This window comes from Molothrus ater, chromosome 15 (assembly GCF_012460135.2).
Source record: "Molothrus ater isolate BHLD 08-10-18 breed brown headed cowbird chromosome 15, BPBGC_Mater_1.1, whole genome shotgun sequence".
Taxonomy (NCBI): Eukaryota; Metazoa; Chordata; class Aves; order Passeriformes; family Icteridae; genus Molothrus; species Molothrus ater.
In genome coordinates, this window is record NC_050492.2 from 12,501,094 (window position 1) to 12,512,551 (window position 11,458).

Below are 11,458 nucleotides of genomic sequence, written 5' to 3' on the forward strand. Positions count from 1 at the left end.
CTGTGTTCTCTGGCTGTGCAAGTGACTGCCAGTCCCTGGTGACACTCCTGGGATGATTCTCTGTGGCAGTGCCAAGCCTGAGCCCAGCCTGGGGACCAAACCCAGCCCTGTGTCAGGAGGCACACGGGAGGCATTTCCCTGAAACACAATGAACAGGCTTTGAAATGCGTGAGACAGAGGTTTACAAAATTCTCTATCACATAATGAACCCTCCCTTGGCAAAATTCTATAGGCTCCTGTGCCTGCAGTCGGGCATTTGTCACTTGGATATGGGTGTACTGCTTCAGGATCTGTTTGCACCACGGGGATGTAGGAAAGTTTTTCAGACCTTGCATTGTGCTTTGTGGCAAAAGCTGAATTTAGTAGATGCAAAACTCCCCTTTTTATTGCCCTTATGTGTCAGGTTTGTCCCATTCCCTCTGTTGTGAGGGCTGTTCAGGCTCCTTCCTGGTGATTGCTAACCCATGTGGATCTCTGATTTCTGCAATCCACCTGGTGCAGGAGCACTGGAGTCTGCTGAAGCACAACCACAGGGCTTCACTGGTGGAGACAGCCCATAAATATCTGAAGTTGAAGTAATGATAAGAAGCTCAGAAAGCAAAAGTTTGCTTTACATTTATTTTACAGTTGTTGTCTCCCTGGTTCTTCTGGCCCAGAAATAGCTATTGCTGGTAGCTGGTGTTGATCAGCTGCTGTCATTCTTGCCTGTTTGCTAATGTTGACAGCAGAGGTTTGCAACAGCCATACCTCAAAATGTTGTACCAGAGGGAAGTGGGACTGGATTACCCAAAGCTAGAAGTAGGGAGAGAAGGTTTATGCAGAAAATTGTCTTGTTTCAAAATAAGTAAAACCTGATGTTTTGCTTGCTACACAAGAAGCTATTTGGTAAGATTGGCTAAGCTGATTCTCTCTCCTGTGCTGGCAGTGTTGGGAGTGTCTCTCACCTTTCCAAGCAGCTCTTTGCTGGCACAGCTTGCAGTGAGCAAACTCTGATTTCCAGCCCTCCCATTAGCCTGGGGGCAGTACAGTGCTTCCCTAACACATCCTAAATACAGCCTCCTCCTTTGTTCATTCAGTGGGACTCCTCCTGAGCAATTCGTGCTGAAATCACTCTTTTAGGAAGTTTTCTTCTGCTTTAGTTTCTTAGTTTTCTGAACCTTTTCTCTCTCACCTGGATCACAGTGCAGGAAGTCAGAGGCCAGTGGAGAGCTGAGAGCTGCTGACAGATGTCCTGTGAGTGCCTGGGAGGCTCGTGTTTTCTGCAGAGTTCATGAGATTGTGATCCTCAATCACAAACGTGCTCTTCTGGGATGAAATCTTGCAGGGGGGATGTTTAGGGGCACAGTGCTTGCAGCAAGGGGCAATCACACTGAGGAAAGCCATCCTGAAGCGCTGGGACAGCAGGTTGTAAATGATGGGGTTGGTGGCAGAGCTCAGGTAGAAGAAAACACCTGGGAGAACAAGGGTGGGGGGAAGACAGAAACATTTATTTGTGTGTGAAATGATCTCAGAAGAGGAAAATCTCTTTATTGCCTGTACAGCTCCACTAAGCTTGGATGCCAGGGTGGAGACAGCAGCAGTGGAGCTCTGCTGCCTTCCTGGCACAGGCAGAGGGATATTTCACCAGGGTTAGCTCAGCTTTCACTGCAGTGAAAGGAAAGCAGGAGGGATCGTGAACTGGAGCTCAGTCTCTCCAGCTGTTCAGGAACCAGCTCTCTCTTGAGCTGCCCTGACCTGCCTCCAGCACTGCCCTCATCCCAGCAGCAGCAGGATTTGCACAGCTGGTGCCCCATCAAAGCTGTCAGAGGATAACTTCCAGCCAGGGGAAGCTAATTTCCTACAACTCACCAGGACAATGGCATAAGATTGGATTTGTCTGAGCTGCCTAATGGCCACATTCAGAGTTTTCCCATGGCAGACTGAAAATAAAATTCCTCTTTGAAAATCCCTTCATTTTATGGTTGGCAGGGCCATAAACATTTGGTTTCATCACCCAGTACTGAGCAGTATGTAAGGCTCTTGCATTTGGTAAGGTTTCCCATTTGCCCCAGAGAGCCTGTGGAGATGCTGCCTCCTCCTGTGTACTTCTTAAGAGCAGCTGAATGACAGCAGCCTTTACTTCTGAACATTCCCAAGAATTAAGAGCAGCTAGTAATGATGCATGATATCCTTTTTTCCTTTTATTTTTTGTGAATTTGACAACATGTCCAGATCTTAAAAGCTGCAGAAACCTCCCTGCAGTATTTTTTCAGGCACAGTTCTCATCACTGCCCACCAAACCCCAAGAAGGTTTTCCACACAAGTCTCACGTCCCCTACAAAATAAATGACTACACATTCCAAGTAAAACCACTCAAAAATACCTTTTTTTTTCTCCCAGTCCCTGTGCAAGTGGAAGAAGAAAGCTTTACCTGACACCACGTGGATCAAGTTGAAGGTATTGGCCAAGGGCTCAGTCCATTCCACCACAAAGCTGAAGAAAAGTCGGTCTATGTGAAATGGAGCCCAGCAGATGGCAAAAACTATCACCAGGACAACTGGTGTGGAGAAAGGGGAGAAGAAAAACAGGTCAGAAATGGGGGGATATGGTTCACCAGCCTGCACAGGGCAGAGAGTTCATAAAGCTGGATGGCAGACTTTGTATATAAATTATATTCATGGTTTCAAAACTTTTGCCATCCTTTCTGTCTTACCAACTAAAAGAACAATCTTTCCATTAATTTCTGTATTGGGTGATCCAATGCACGCACACAGGGTGGCATTCAAACAGAGCAGGTAACAGCCAGGCAATGTTGGGGTTTATATGGAGGCCAAACCCATTCCAGGCTCAGAAAACCAGGCTGGCTCCAAAGTACAGTTTGGTGTGATGGAAAACAGATGTACATTCTGTAAAAATGTACAAGACAGACTGTTTGCACTCTGAAAAAAGGGGATCTTCCCTTCTTTTTCCCTTGCAAGAGCTAGTTTAGAGTGAAGGATGTTGGAGAATTGCCATGCAAGCAGCTGCCAGGAAGGTTTCCTCCCCTCCACATGTGCTAGGGAGGAAAATTTGCTTTGTGAGTCTTTTGGTAGTTACCCCTGGTGCTTCACTCCTGCAAGCCCAGATACAACAGAAAAAGCCTTTTTGTTTAATATGACAGCTACTCATCTCATAACTCTTGGATCCAATGGACTTGCTCAATACCCTGCAAGACCTGGCCACACTCCTGCTCATTGAAAATAAAACACAGAGGGACTCACGACTTACACAGCATCTTGGTGACTGATCTCCTGGATGGCCTCTGAACATTCACAGCCATTTCCTCCACTTCCAAAGATTCATCTCCTCTCAACTGGCAAAGGAGGGAAACCAAAGGCCAGCTTAAACAAGAGACCACATCCACACCAGACATAGACTGTTTGATATTTTGATAGTTGTGCTTTGAGAAAGCAAAATTTGGGGCCACTCAGGACTCATTGAAAAAAAAAATCTGCATTTAAATTTTGGTTTTTGTCTAGAAAAACATGGAAGCTTTAGGTTTAAAACAATCTACAGATTACAGAAAATTTGTACTTCAATTCCCCACTTACCTTTTCTCAATGAGTCAATATTTGGTTCACAATTTATGTTCCATTTCAACAGTATTTTGCTAGGCATTATTTTCTCTTCTAGCAAAATATTGTTCGTTTGTTTATTTTCCTAAAAGTGTTCCCCACAATTAAGCACAAACCAATGATCCAAAAAATACCCAGAGAGGCCTGAGTGCAACACAGCTGTAATCATTGGAAAAAATCCTGTGGAATTCAAGGGAATTTGTTTCATGTCCTGAGTGTTGGGAGTAGTTGATATTCAACCCATTTAATGAACAAACCCCAGAAATTCTGCCTTGCAGATGGGCAGGGTGCATGATACACACAGATTTAGCCACACACTGCTCAGGCACACAAGGAAAGGTTTTTCTCCAGTAGTTTTTCCTGGACTTAAAAAAAGGGCAATATATATATATATATATATAAAATAAACATAATAAATATAAATATATAAATATAATATAATATAATATATACTTTATATTACAATATAAATATAATATATTTATATTATATAAATATTGAAATATTAGTGATATGAAATATATAGATAATACATAAAGAACAATAATCTGATCATGCCTGGAATCCACCCCCAATATGTTTGTGATGAGAAGACTGATGCTGTGATGAAAAGGTCAGGTTTACATAAACAGGCAATTGGTTTGAATACCAAAGAAATCATATCTGGCAAGTCCATATTTAGTCCCAGCTTCCTGCAGTGGGAACTCCTGATTAGCCAACAGCTTTGTCTGTTTTCAAGTAGAGAAACTTGAACCAAAACTTAATTATACATGAGACAATATCAGGAATGAGGGAAAATATAGTAATCACTCTGGATTTGTGAAAGCCTTGTGAAGACATGCTAGTTGTGCTTTTTGCTTTTGCCTTTTATACTGTGGCTTTGCTTTCTGATTAATAATACTTTTCTGTAAGGATGATGAAATGAACCCTTCTTTCAATGTTCTCTTTATTCTATTTATAAAAGGAAAAAACATATACATGGAATTATAGTCAAGTATAGTGCAACTCAGCTTCTCATATTTTACATTATTCCCCTTGTAACTTTTAGTCATAGCCACAGTTGCTTAAGGAAAAGACTCAGCTGATTTGTAACACATCCACTGATGAATGATCAGATTGATTAAAACCCATGGATTCCCTTCAGTGGTTTCAGTCTCAACAGTAATCTATTCCAGGCATATTCCAAAGCCTCAGAGAGTACAGTGTGCTGATGCTGTAATAAACTAGACACATGTATCTTTATTCTTCCCCTTCCTCCTGTCATTTTGATGGTGCTGTAAGGCTCCACTTCAGCCTCGAGTGATGAAGGTGTAACAGGTAAGAACTCAGCAGCTGCAGTTTAATGAAACAATGAAACATTACAAACAGGGAGGGAAAAAAAGAAATAAATGAGTCCAAGGCAAAGGTTGTAACTTGAGTTAATGCCAGTGGTTTGAGAGGGGTGGAACCCCAGCCAATGTATTTTACATCACTGTGATGTATGAGTCTGTGTAGGTTTGAGATGAATGCTACTCTTCCACTGCAAGAGAATTAAAAGTGACTGGAGCAAGAAGCTGAAAATTGGATTTCTCTCCCCCCAGATCTTTATTAGCTACAGCATTTCACCCCAGAAATCAAAAGGCTGAGTGAAATCAGGGTCTCACCTATCCTCAGACAAATATAGTAAGGCCACTCTGCAAAATGACTCTTTTCTGTAATCTGCGAAAGAGGAACTGTTTTCTGTAAACTCCTTGGCCTGTCTGACACTAGTGGTAAGCAAAGTTTCTCTCCAGCTGATGGAAAAAAAATTATATTTAAACCCCACAAGGCTTCTGCTAAAGATTACAGTCCTGCCTGTTTCAGAGGTTTGGCTGAAGCAGTTGCTGCTGAGCTGCAGCCTTGGCGTGCCCTCAGCTCAGCCCCATGGCAAAGGACAACCAGCCACTGGGACAAGGGCTGCTGAACAACCTCCATGGAAGAGCTGTGCTGGGCTCTGCAGAAATTAGCCAAAGTCCACAGATGATTCTGGGTGCTTAACAGCTGGGCATTTAGGGGGAGAAATAGATTTTGAGGATAAAAGCTGGACCAGATGTGCATTGGCAAGAATAAGTTGTCTTGCTTCAAAGACAGCGAAAGTTTCCACTATATCCAAATTATTATTATCAGTAGTAGTAGTAGTAGTAGTAGTAGTGGTAGTAGTAGTAGTAGTAGTAGTAGTAAGGGGATGAGAGACTAGGAGAAAATTTGGAATCTTGGGAGAAGAATCATCCAGCCTATGCTGACAGAAACCCTTGTTAAATAGAGTATGACTTTTAGACAAGCAGTGATCAGCACCTACACCTGTGTCCTTTTAGGAATCAGTTTGAAAGAAATGGGCAGGGACCTTGCACTGAATCCTGCTGCAATGCACTCCCATCCCATCTCACTCAGTGCCCCAGGGATGAACTTGCATGAGCAGCTACTGCCCAATGTTCTCATCTCATCCCTCTCCTTTCCCTCCTCAGCTCTCTGGCTGTGGCTTGCAACCAGTATCTCAACAGCTGAAATGGGTTTGAAGAGTCTGGATGATTTAGGGATTTATCCATAAGGTATCTGTGATGGGAACCCCATGACAGAGGCAGCAGGAAGCTTCCCCAATCAAGACTAATGAGTTTACAGTGCAATGAGCAGCGTCCTCTTTACACTGGTGCTTGACTGATCAATTGACCATAACACAGCAATATCAAACCACCAAGCCTTAAAATTATACCCACGTAGATAATGAGGTAATCAACCATTTCCCAGTGAAAAATATTTCTACATTTTTGAAGGGATTAAATGACAAATTAACTCAGGTAGCCTATGACCCATGTTTGCTGCCTTCTCACAGCTGCTTGGCAGGTGCCCTGTCCCCATCTGCATTCCTGAGGCTGTCCAGCATTGGCAGAGCTTGAGGGAGAAAATGGTGAAAAAAATGCCCTTTCTACAAAGCCTGGACATGAAAAGGTCATGCCTCTGTTTGCTGAATTTGAGCTGTTGTACAACCTTTGGATCAACCCTGAGCTTTTCCACTACATTCTGTGAGTGATACATGGCACTCAGGAGACTGCAGGGTGCTGCTAAAGCCTCATGAATTTCCTCGTCTGTGAGTAGATAAAAAGTATCTCGTCTTGGAAAATTAGATATATTCATCATTCTTCCATCACTTCTGTTGAAGAAATGAAATCATCTTGCCCAGTGCAGCTTGGAGGTAATGCAGATCTAGCCAGGATGGATCCTGTTAAAATTTGGAAGTCTGAGCTGGACATACAGAAAAACAGAGGCACAAACAGTGAACATGACTGTCTTTAGGAAAGACAGCTTGAACAAATGTGTGAATTTGCAGAAGTCCTGGGAGCTGAGCCCTCATCTGGTACTGAGCTTCTCTTCTGGGATGGGGTATAGGAATATCTGCTGCTGCAAATAGAAGTTATTGCAACCTTCAAGTCTTCCTTCTATAAATACAGGGATTTCTCTTTTTCTTTTTGTAACAACTCTATTTTCATCACCTTTTATTCCCTTCAGGTCTAATTTTGCAAAATATTAATTGATGCTATGTAAAAGACCCTTCAAGAGCCTCGAGAGATTTGGGATAGTTTAACCCATTCACTGCCTTGAGGATCTGCTCTGTGCTGTGGATTTCTGGCAGATAATCCATGTTTTTTCACTGGGTAAGTAAAAATTGCTTCTGTATAATTTCAGGTAACAGTAAATATCAGTCAGCACAACAAAATGATATATACACCAGCAGTGATTTGGTTGAGTTTCTTGCATATTATTTAATAAGTTAATTTGTTTCCCTTTCTTGCTATGGGATCAGATCTTTGTAAACTTTAAGTTACATTCAGTGTGATAAAATGGGATTTGTATTGTCTAAATGTCTGTAACTTATGAGAAGAAAGTGGTCATCAAGTCACTGTGATTAGCAGGGCATCTCGGTCTTGTGCTAGGTAGTTTTATAACACTGTGATCCTGATTGTTTTGTCCACACATTTACATGATGGATACTTGTCAAAAGTAGTTCCAATTTCTGAACAGAGAAGGAATATAAGCTCTGAGGTGGCCTGGTGAAACAAGGCTGTAGTTATATGAAGAAATGATTGCTGAATTTTCTAGCTGCAGCAATAAGGTAACATTTCAGTTTATAAGCTTTGTGAATTTTAACAAGTGAATATTACCACCAGCTCCAGGGAAAGAAAAGAAGAAAGTAATGCAATGGAAATTCTATAGTCACAAGGAAAGGGAAAATAAATAGTACACAAGATTCAATCACTAGCCATCTTCTTTTTATTCTTTTCACATTTTCCTTTTGGTCCATTTCTTTCTAGTCCCTGCTGCAAAGGTGTAAATCTCTGAGAGGCTGGAATCAATCTACAGACTTGGGTGTTTCATTAACATTCAGATGTGAGCAGCAGTGATGGCAAGTTTTTATAAGAAGATTGGGGTAAATTAGCTGTCTTAATAGCTAATAGCTATCTTAATTTCAGAACAGGCTTGCACCAGAGAAGAAGTTGGATCTACTATTTCCAGAGGTTTGAGAAACACTTTTGCTGTTTTGGGGGGAAAACACGGGCAACAAAAAAAGGTGCAAAACTCACTCAAAAGCCACACATAGCCACAAACACACAAGAATGAGCCAAGGCAACACTGAGCACAGTCGGAGCAGGACTTACTCTTAGCCCCATCAGATAGTACAGCACACTTATCACCCCCATGGGCAGCACATAGAAGAGCAAAGAAGTGACCTGCACGATACAATTGTAGATCCACAGGGGCACCACCACGGTGCAGGTGGCAGAGCCGGGCACCAGGGTGCCGTTGGGGAAGTGCTGCAGGACGATGCCGTGGGTGCCCGTGTTGGGAAGGGCGCAGAGCACGGAGAGCAGCCAGAGGGCCAGGATGGTGGCGCGGGCGCGGCGGCGCGTGCCGGCCAGCTTGGCACGCAGCGGGTGCAGCACGGCCACGTAGCGCTCCACGCTCAGCGCCGTCACGCTCAGGATGGAGGCCAAGCACACGGTCTCCAGCAGAGCCGTCTTCAGGTAGCAGCCCACGGGCCCCAGCAGGAAGGGGTAGTTGCTCCACATCTCGTACACTTCCAAGGGCATCCCGAAAAGCAGCACCAGCAGGTCTGAGACCGCCAGGCTGAACAGGTAATAGTTGGTCGGGGTCTTCATGTTGCGGTGCTTGAGGATGACGAGGCAAACCAAGAAGTTGCCCACCACCCCCACGACGAAGATCACCGAGTACACCAAAGCCATGGGCAGGAACAGGTGGCTCCGTCTGGGCCCGCACAGGAAGGTTAAATAATCCTCAGTGCTGTTTAAGTACCCCCTGAGGCGTTCTTCGTGTAGAGCAAGGTGGTTTAACCAGGAGAAATTACTGACCCAGGCCATCGCTGGATCTGCTGAAATGTCTCACAGCTGAGGTTTCCTGTCCTTTGTGTTTCTCTGAGCAAGTTTGCTCACTTTTTGCAGAGAGAGGAGAAGGGGGATAGCTGCCTTGCCACCCCTGGCAGCACAGAGCCACCGAGGATGTGAATGAGTGTGTTTGCCTGGCTCTGGGTAAGGTTTTGCTGCTCAACAGCTGTTCCCCTGCCAGAGCCCCTCAGCCAGAAAGCCCCTCCTTTGCCACATATTCATTGGCTCGCTAAGTGCGTTAGATTATAGTGTACAGAAAGAGGTTCCAGCCACTTGCATCAGCTCCCGGGGCTGATGCACGCACAGAGTCACAAAAGTGGGAATTAGGGAGCTGCGAGTCTGAAATGAGGGATACAAAACCAGATGCAGGTTATTTGTTTATGTCAGAGGGTGGGAAAGCAGACCAGAAACACCCCCAAAACTCAGTCCAAAAAGCTTTTACAAAATTATAATGGTGCTGCATCCTAGTTATGAGCCACAAGCAAAACACAACAAAACAAAAGATTCTGGCATGATTAGGTTGTTCAAATCTCTGCTGATTTTTATTTTCTGTTGTCTATGGCAGCAAGTACTTGGAGACAGAGTTTGATCAGGAGAAAGCCAAATTGTTTCTGTAGCCATTTCTGTGGAATTATAAGGCTTCAGCCTTTTTTTAAATACTGCAGTTGTTTTTCTCCTGAGATCTGACTAAAGATTTTAATTGCAATTCTTACTGACATAAAAATATTTTCCCACTTCCCAAGTATGCTGGAATTTGATCCTATATTCTTAGAGAGTCTTGTTTTGGGAATATTTCTGTACAGCATATTATTCCATATTTATTGCCTATGGGGCATAAACGTCTATAAAATCTTATTTCTTCATGAATGACAAGCATTCTGCAAACACACTTTCTGAGCCAAAAAATAAGTGTCTCCTGCAAGCACCGTGGCTGTGCCAAAATAGATCATTTAGCTCTGTATGAATGCTTAATTCCTTTCTGAATTTCTCTAAAACAAAAAAGGTCCCACATCTGTAGATACAATTTTCTAAAATTCAGAAAGCATTCAGCTGTTTGGAATTGAAGAGGTGCAAGGTCTGAGGGCTAATTTATGGGATTTTTGTCAGCTTGGTGTGTGATTGTCTGCCCAGAGCCTCTCATTAGCTCTCACTTCTGAGTACCTGCCCAGTCCCCTCCTTGAAGCCATGTAAACCTTTTACATCCCTGACATCCTTTGGCAAGGAGCTCCTTGAATCTGCTATTTGTATGTGTATCTCTTTTCTCTGTTTGACCCTTTAGCTTGACCTCTCAAGGAAAAAAATGATTCTTCCAATAAGCACAGACTGCCTCCAAAATAGCAGCAGTGCGTGAGGGACCAAGGGTTGGTGCCTTTGAGGCACATTCAAAATGTGGAGCCTGGGAATCACTGAGCAATCATTTAAAATGTGAAAGACATGGAAGGTACCACAACAACCATACTAAAAGGCAGAAGCAAGTCTCTTGTGATGACTTTCAGACCTGCTGAAATTATCTCACTCATAAGTGCATCAGAAGGACCCAACTCATTTATTTCAGCATTGCACAGAGGTATTTCATTCAGCAGATCGAAAAGTTTTACTGGATTATTGAATAACAAATGTGCCCTTTTGACCCATTGCTCCTTTCATTAAGGATTCATTTTATGGCTATTCCGTGCATTTTAACAATGTTAAATTTGATCTTGATCTGCTGCTGATGTAAGAGGTAGGAGCAGAGGAATCATTAGTTGGGTTCCTGGCTGACACCAGGATTAACTCTTTCAGAGCACAGCAGAAGACAAGTACTTGAAAATTTGTGCAGGACTAAACATTTTCTGTACCTCTGCTTAACTTTCAATTTTTGTTTGTTTGTTTTATTTGTGCCTTTTGTTTTGTTTTGTTTTTCCCACATAATTTCTTAATACTTAGTTTCTTTCTATTTCTCCTTTTTCTTCCCCCGGTAAATTCCATCATTCCACTCCACACTGCAGCATACCTGAGGTGAGTAAATCCTTCTGAAATAGCTACCAGATTGGCTTCATTTTTCTTCTTGCACATTAACCTCTGTAAAGAAACTGAAGTGGAAGATTGAGGCTGTTCAGCTTGAACCCAGTCTTAAGGGAAAGAAAACCAGAGAGGTTTGAGTTATTTAGTAAAAAGCCAAAAGGGCAGCAGCACCCACTGTGATCTCTATGAGAGGAAAGCAATGGGCTGTGCAAACTCATCAGGTCACCTCAAAGTGTGCATGTGCCAGACCCACCTGTGCCTGCTTCCACTTGCTTTCAATCCTTTCTGATCCTGCTGAGCTCAGATGCTGAAAGCCTGTAAGAATAGAAGCAGAAGAAAACCAGATAACCAATGGACCAATGTTGCTATGACCACGACTGTGTTGCAGATGGAGAGGACAAAGAGAGTGGAAAAATATATTTCAGTTTATTTCTCAAAGCTTTATTT

At 43.1% G+C, this 11,458-nt stretch overlaps 1 protein-coding gene across 1 annotated transcript; it reads right to left on the minus strand.

Annotated features, from left to right (window-relative positions):
- Positions 1-1,191: 1,191 nt before the first annotated feature.
- On the minus strand, positions 1,192-8,983 carry NMUR2 (neuromedin U receptor 2). Its single transcript, XM_036391360.1, has 4 exons — positions 8,264-8,983; positions 3,247-3,331; positions 2,411-2,536; positions 1,192-1,451 (listed from the first exon to the last, which is right to left on the minus strand). Exons 1-4 carry the CDS (start codon positions 8,981-8,983, stop codon positions 1,192-1,194), a joined length of 1,191 nt encoding a protein of 396 aa, XP_036247253.1.
- Positions 8,984-11,458: the final 2,475 nt, after the last annotated feature.

Excerpts from the sequence above, each read along its gene's own strand:
- NMUR2 (XM_036391360.1), bottom strand. The coding sequence starts at position 8,983 with ATGGCCTGGGTCAGTAATTTCTCCTGGTTAAACCACCTTGCTCTACAC. Across the intron at positions 3,332-8,263 it reads ACTATCTGATGGGGCTAAGA|TTGAGAGGAGATGAATCTTT; the intron begins GTAAGTCCTGCT and ends CTCCTTTGCCAG. Across the intron at positions 2,537-3,246 it reads ATCAGTCACCAAGATGCTGT|TTGTCCTGGTGATAGTTTTT; the intron begins GTAAGTCGTGAG and ends TCTCCACACCAG.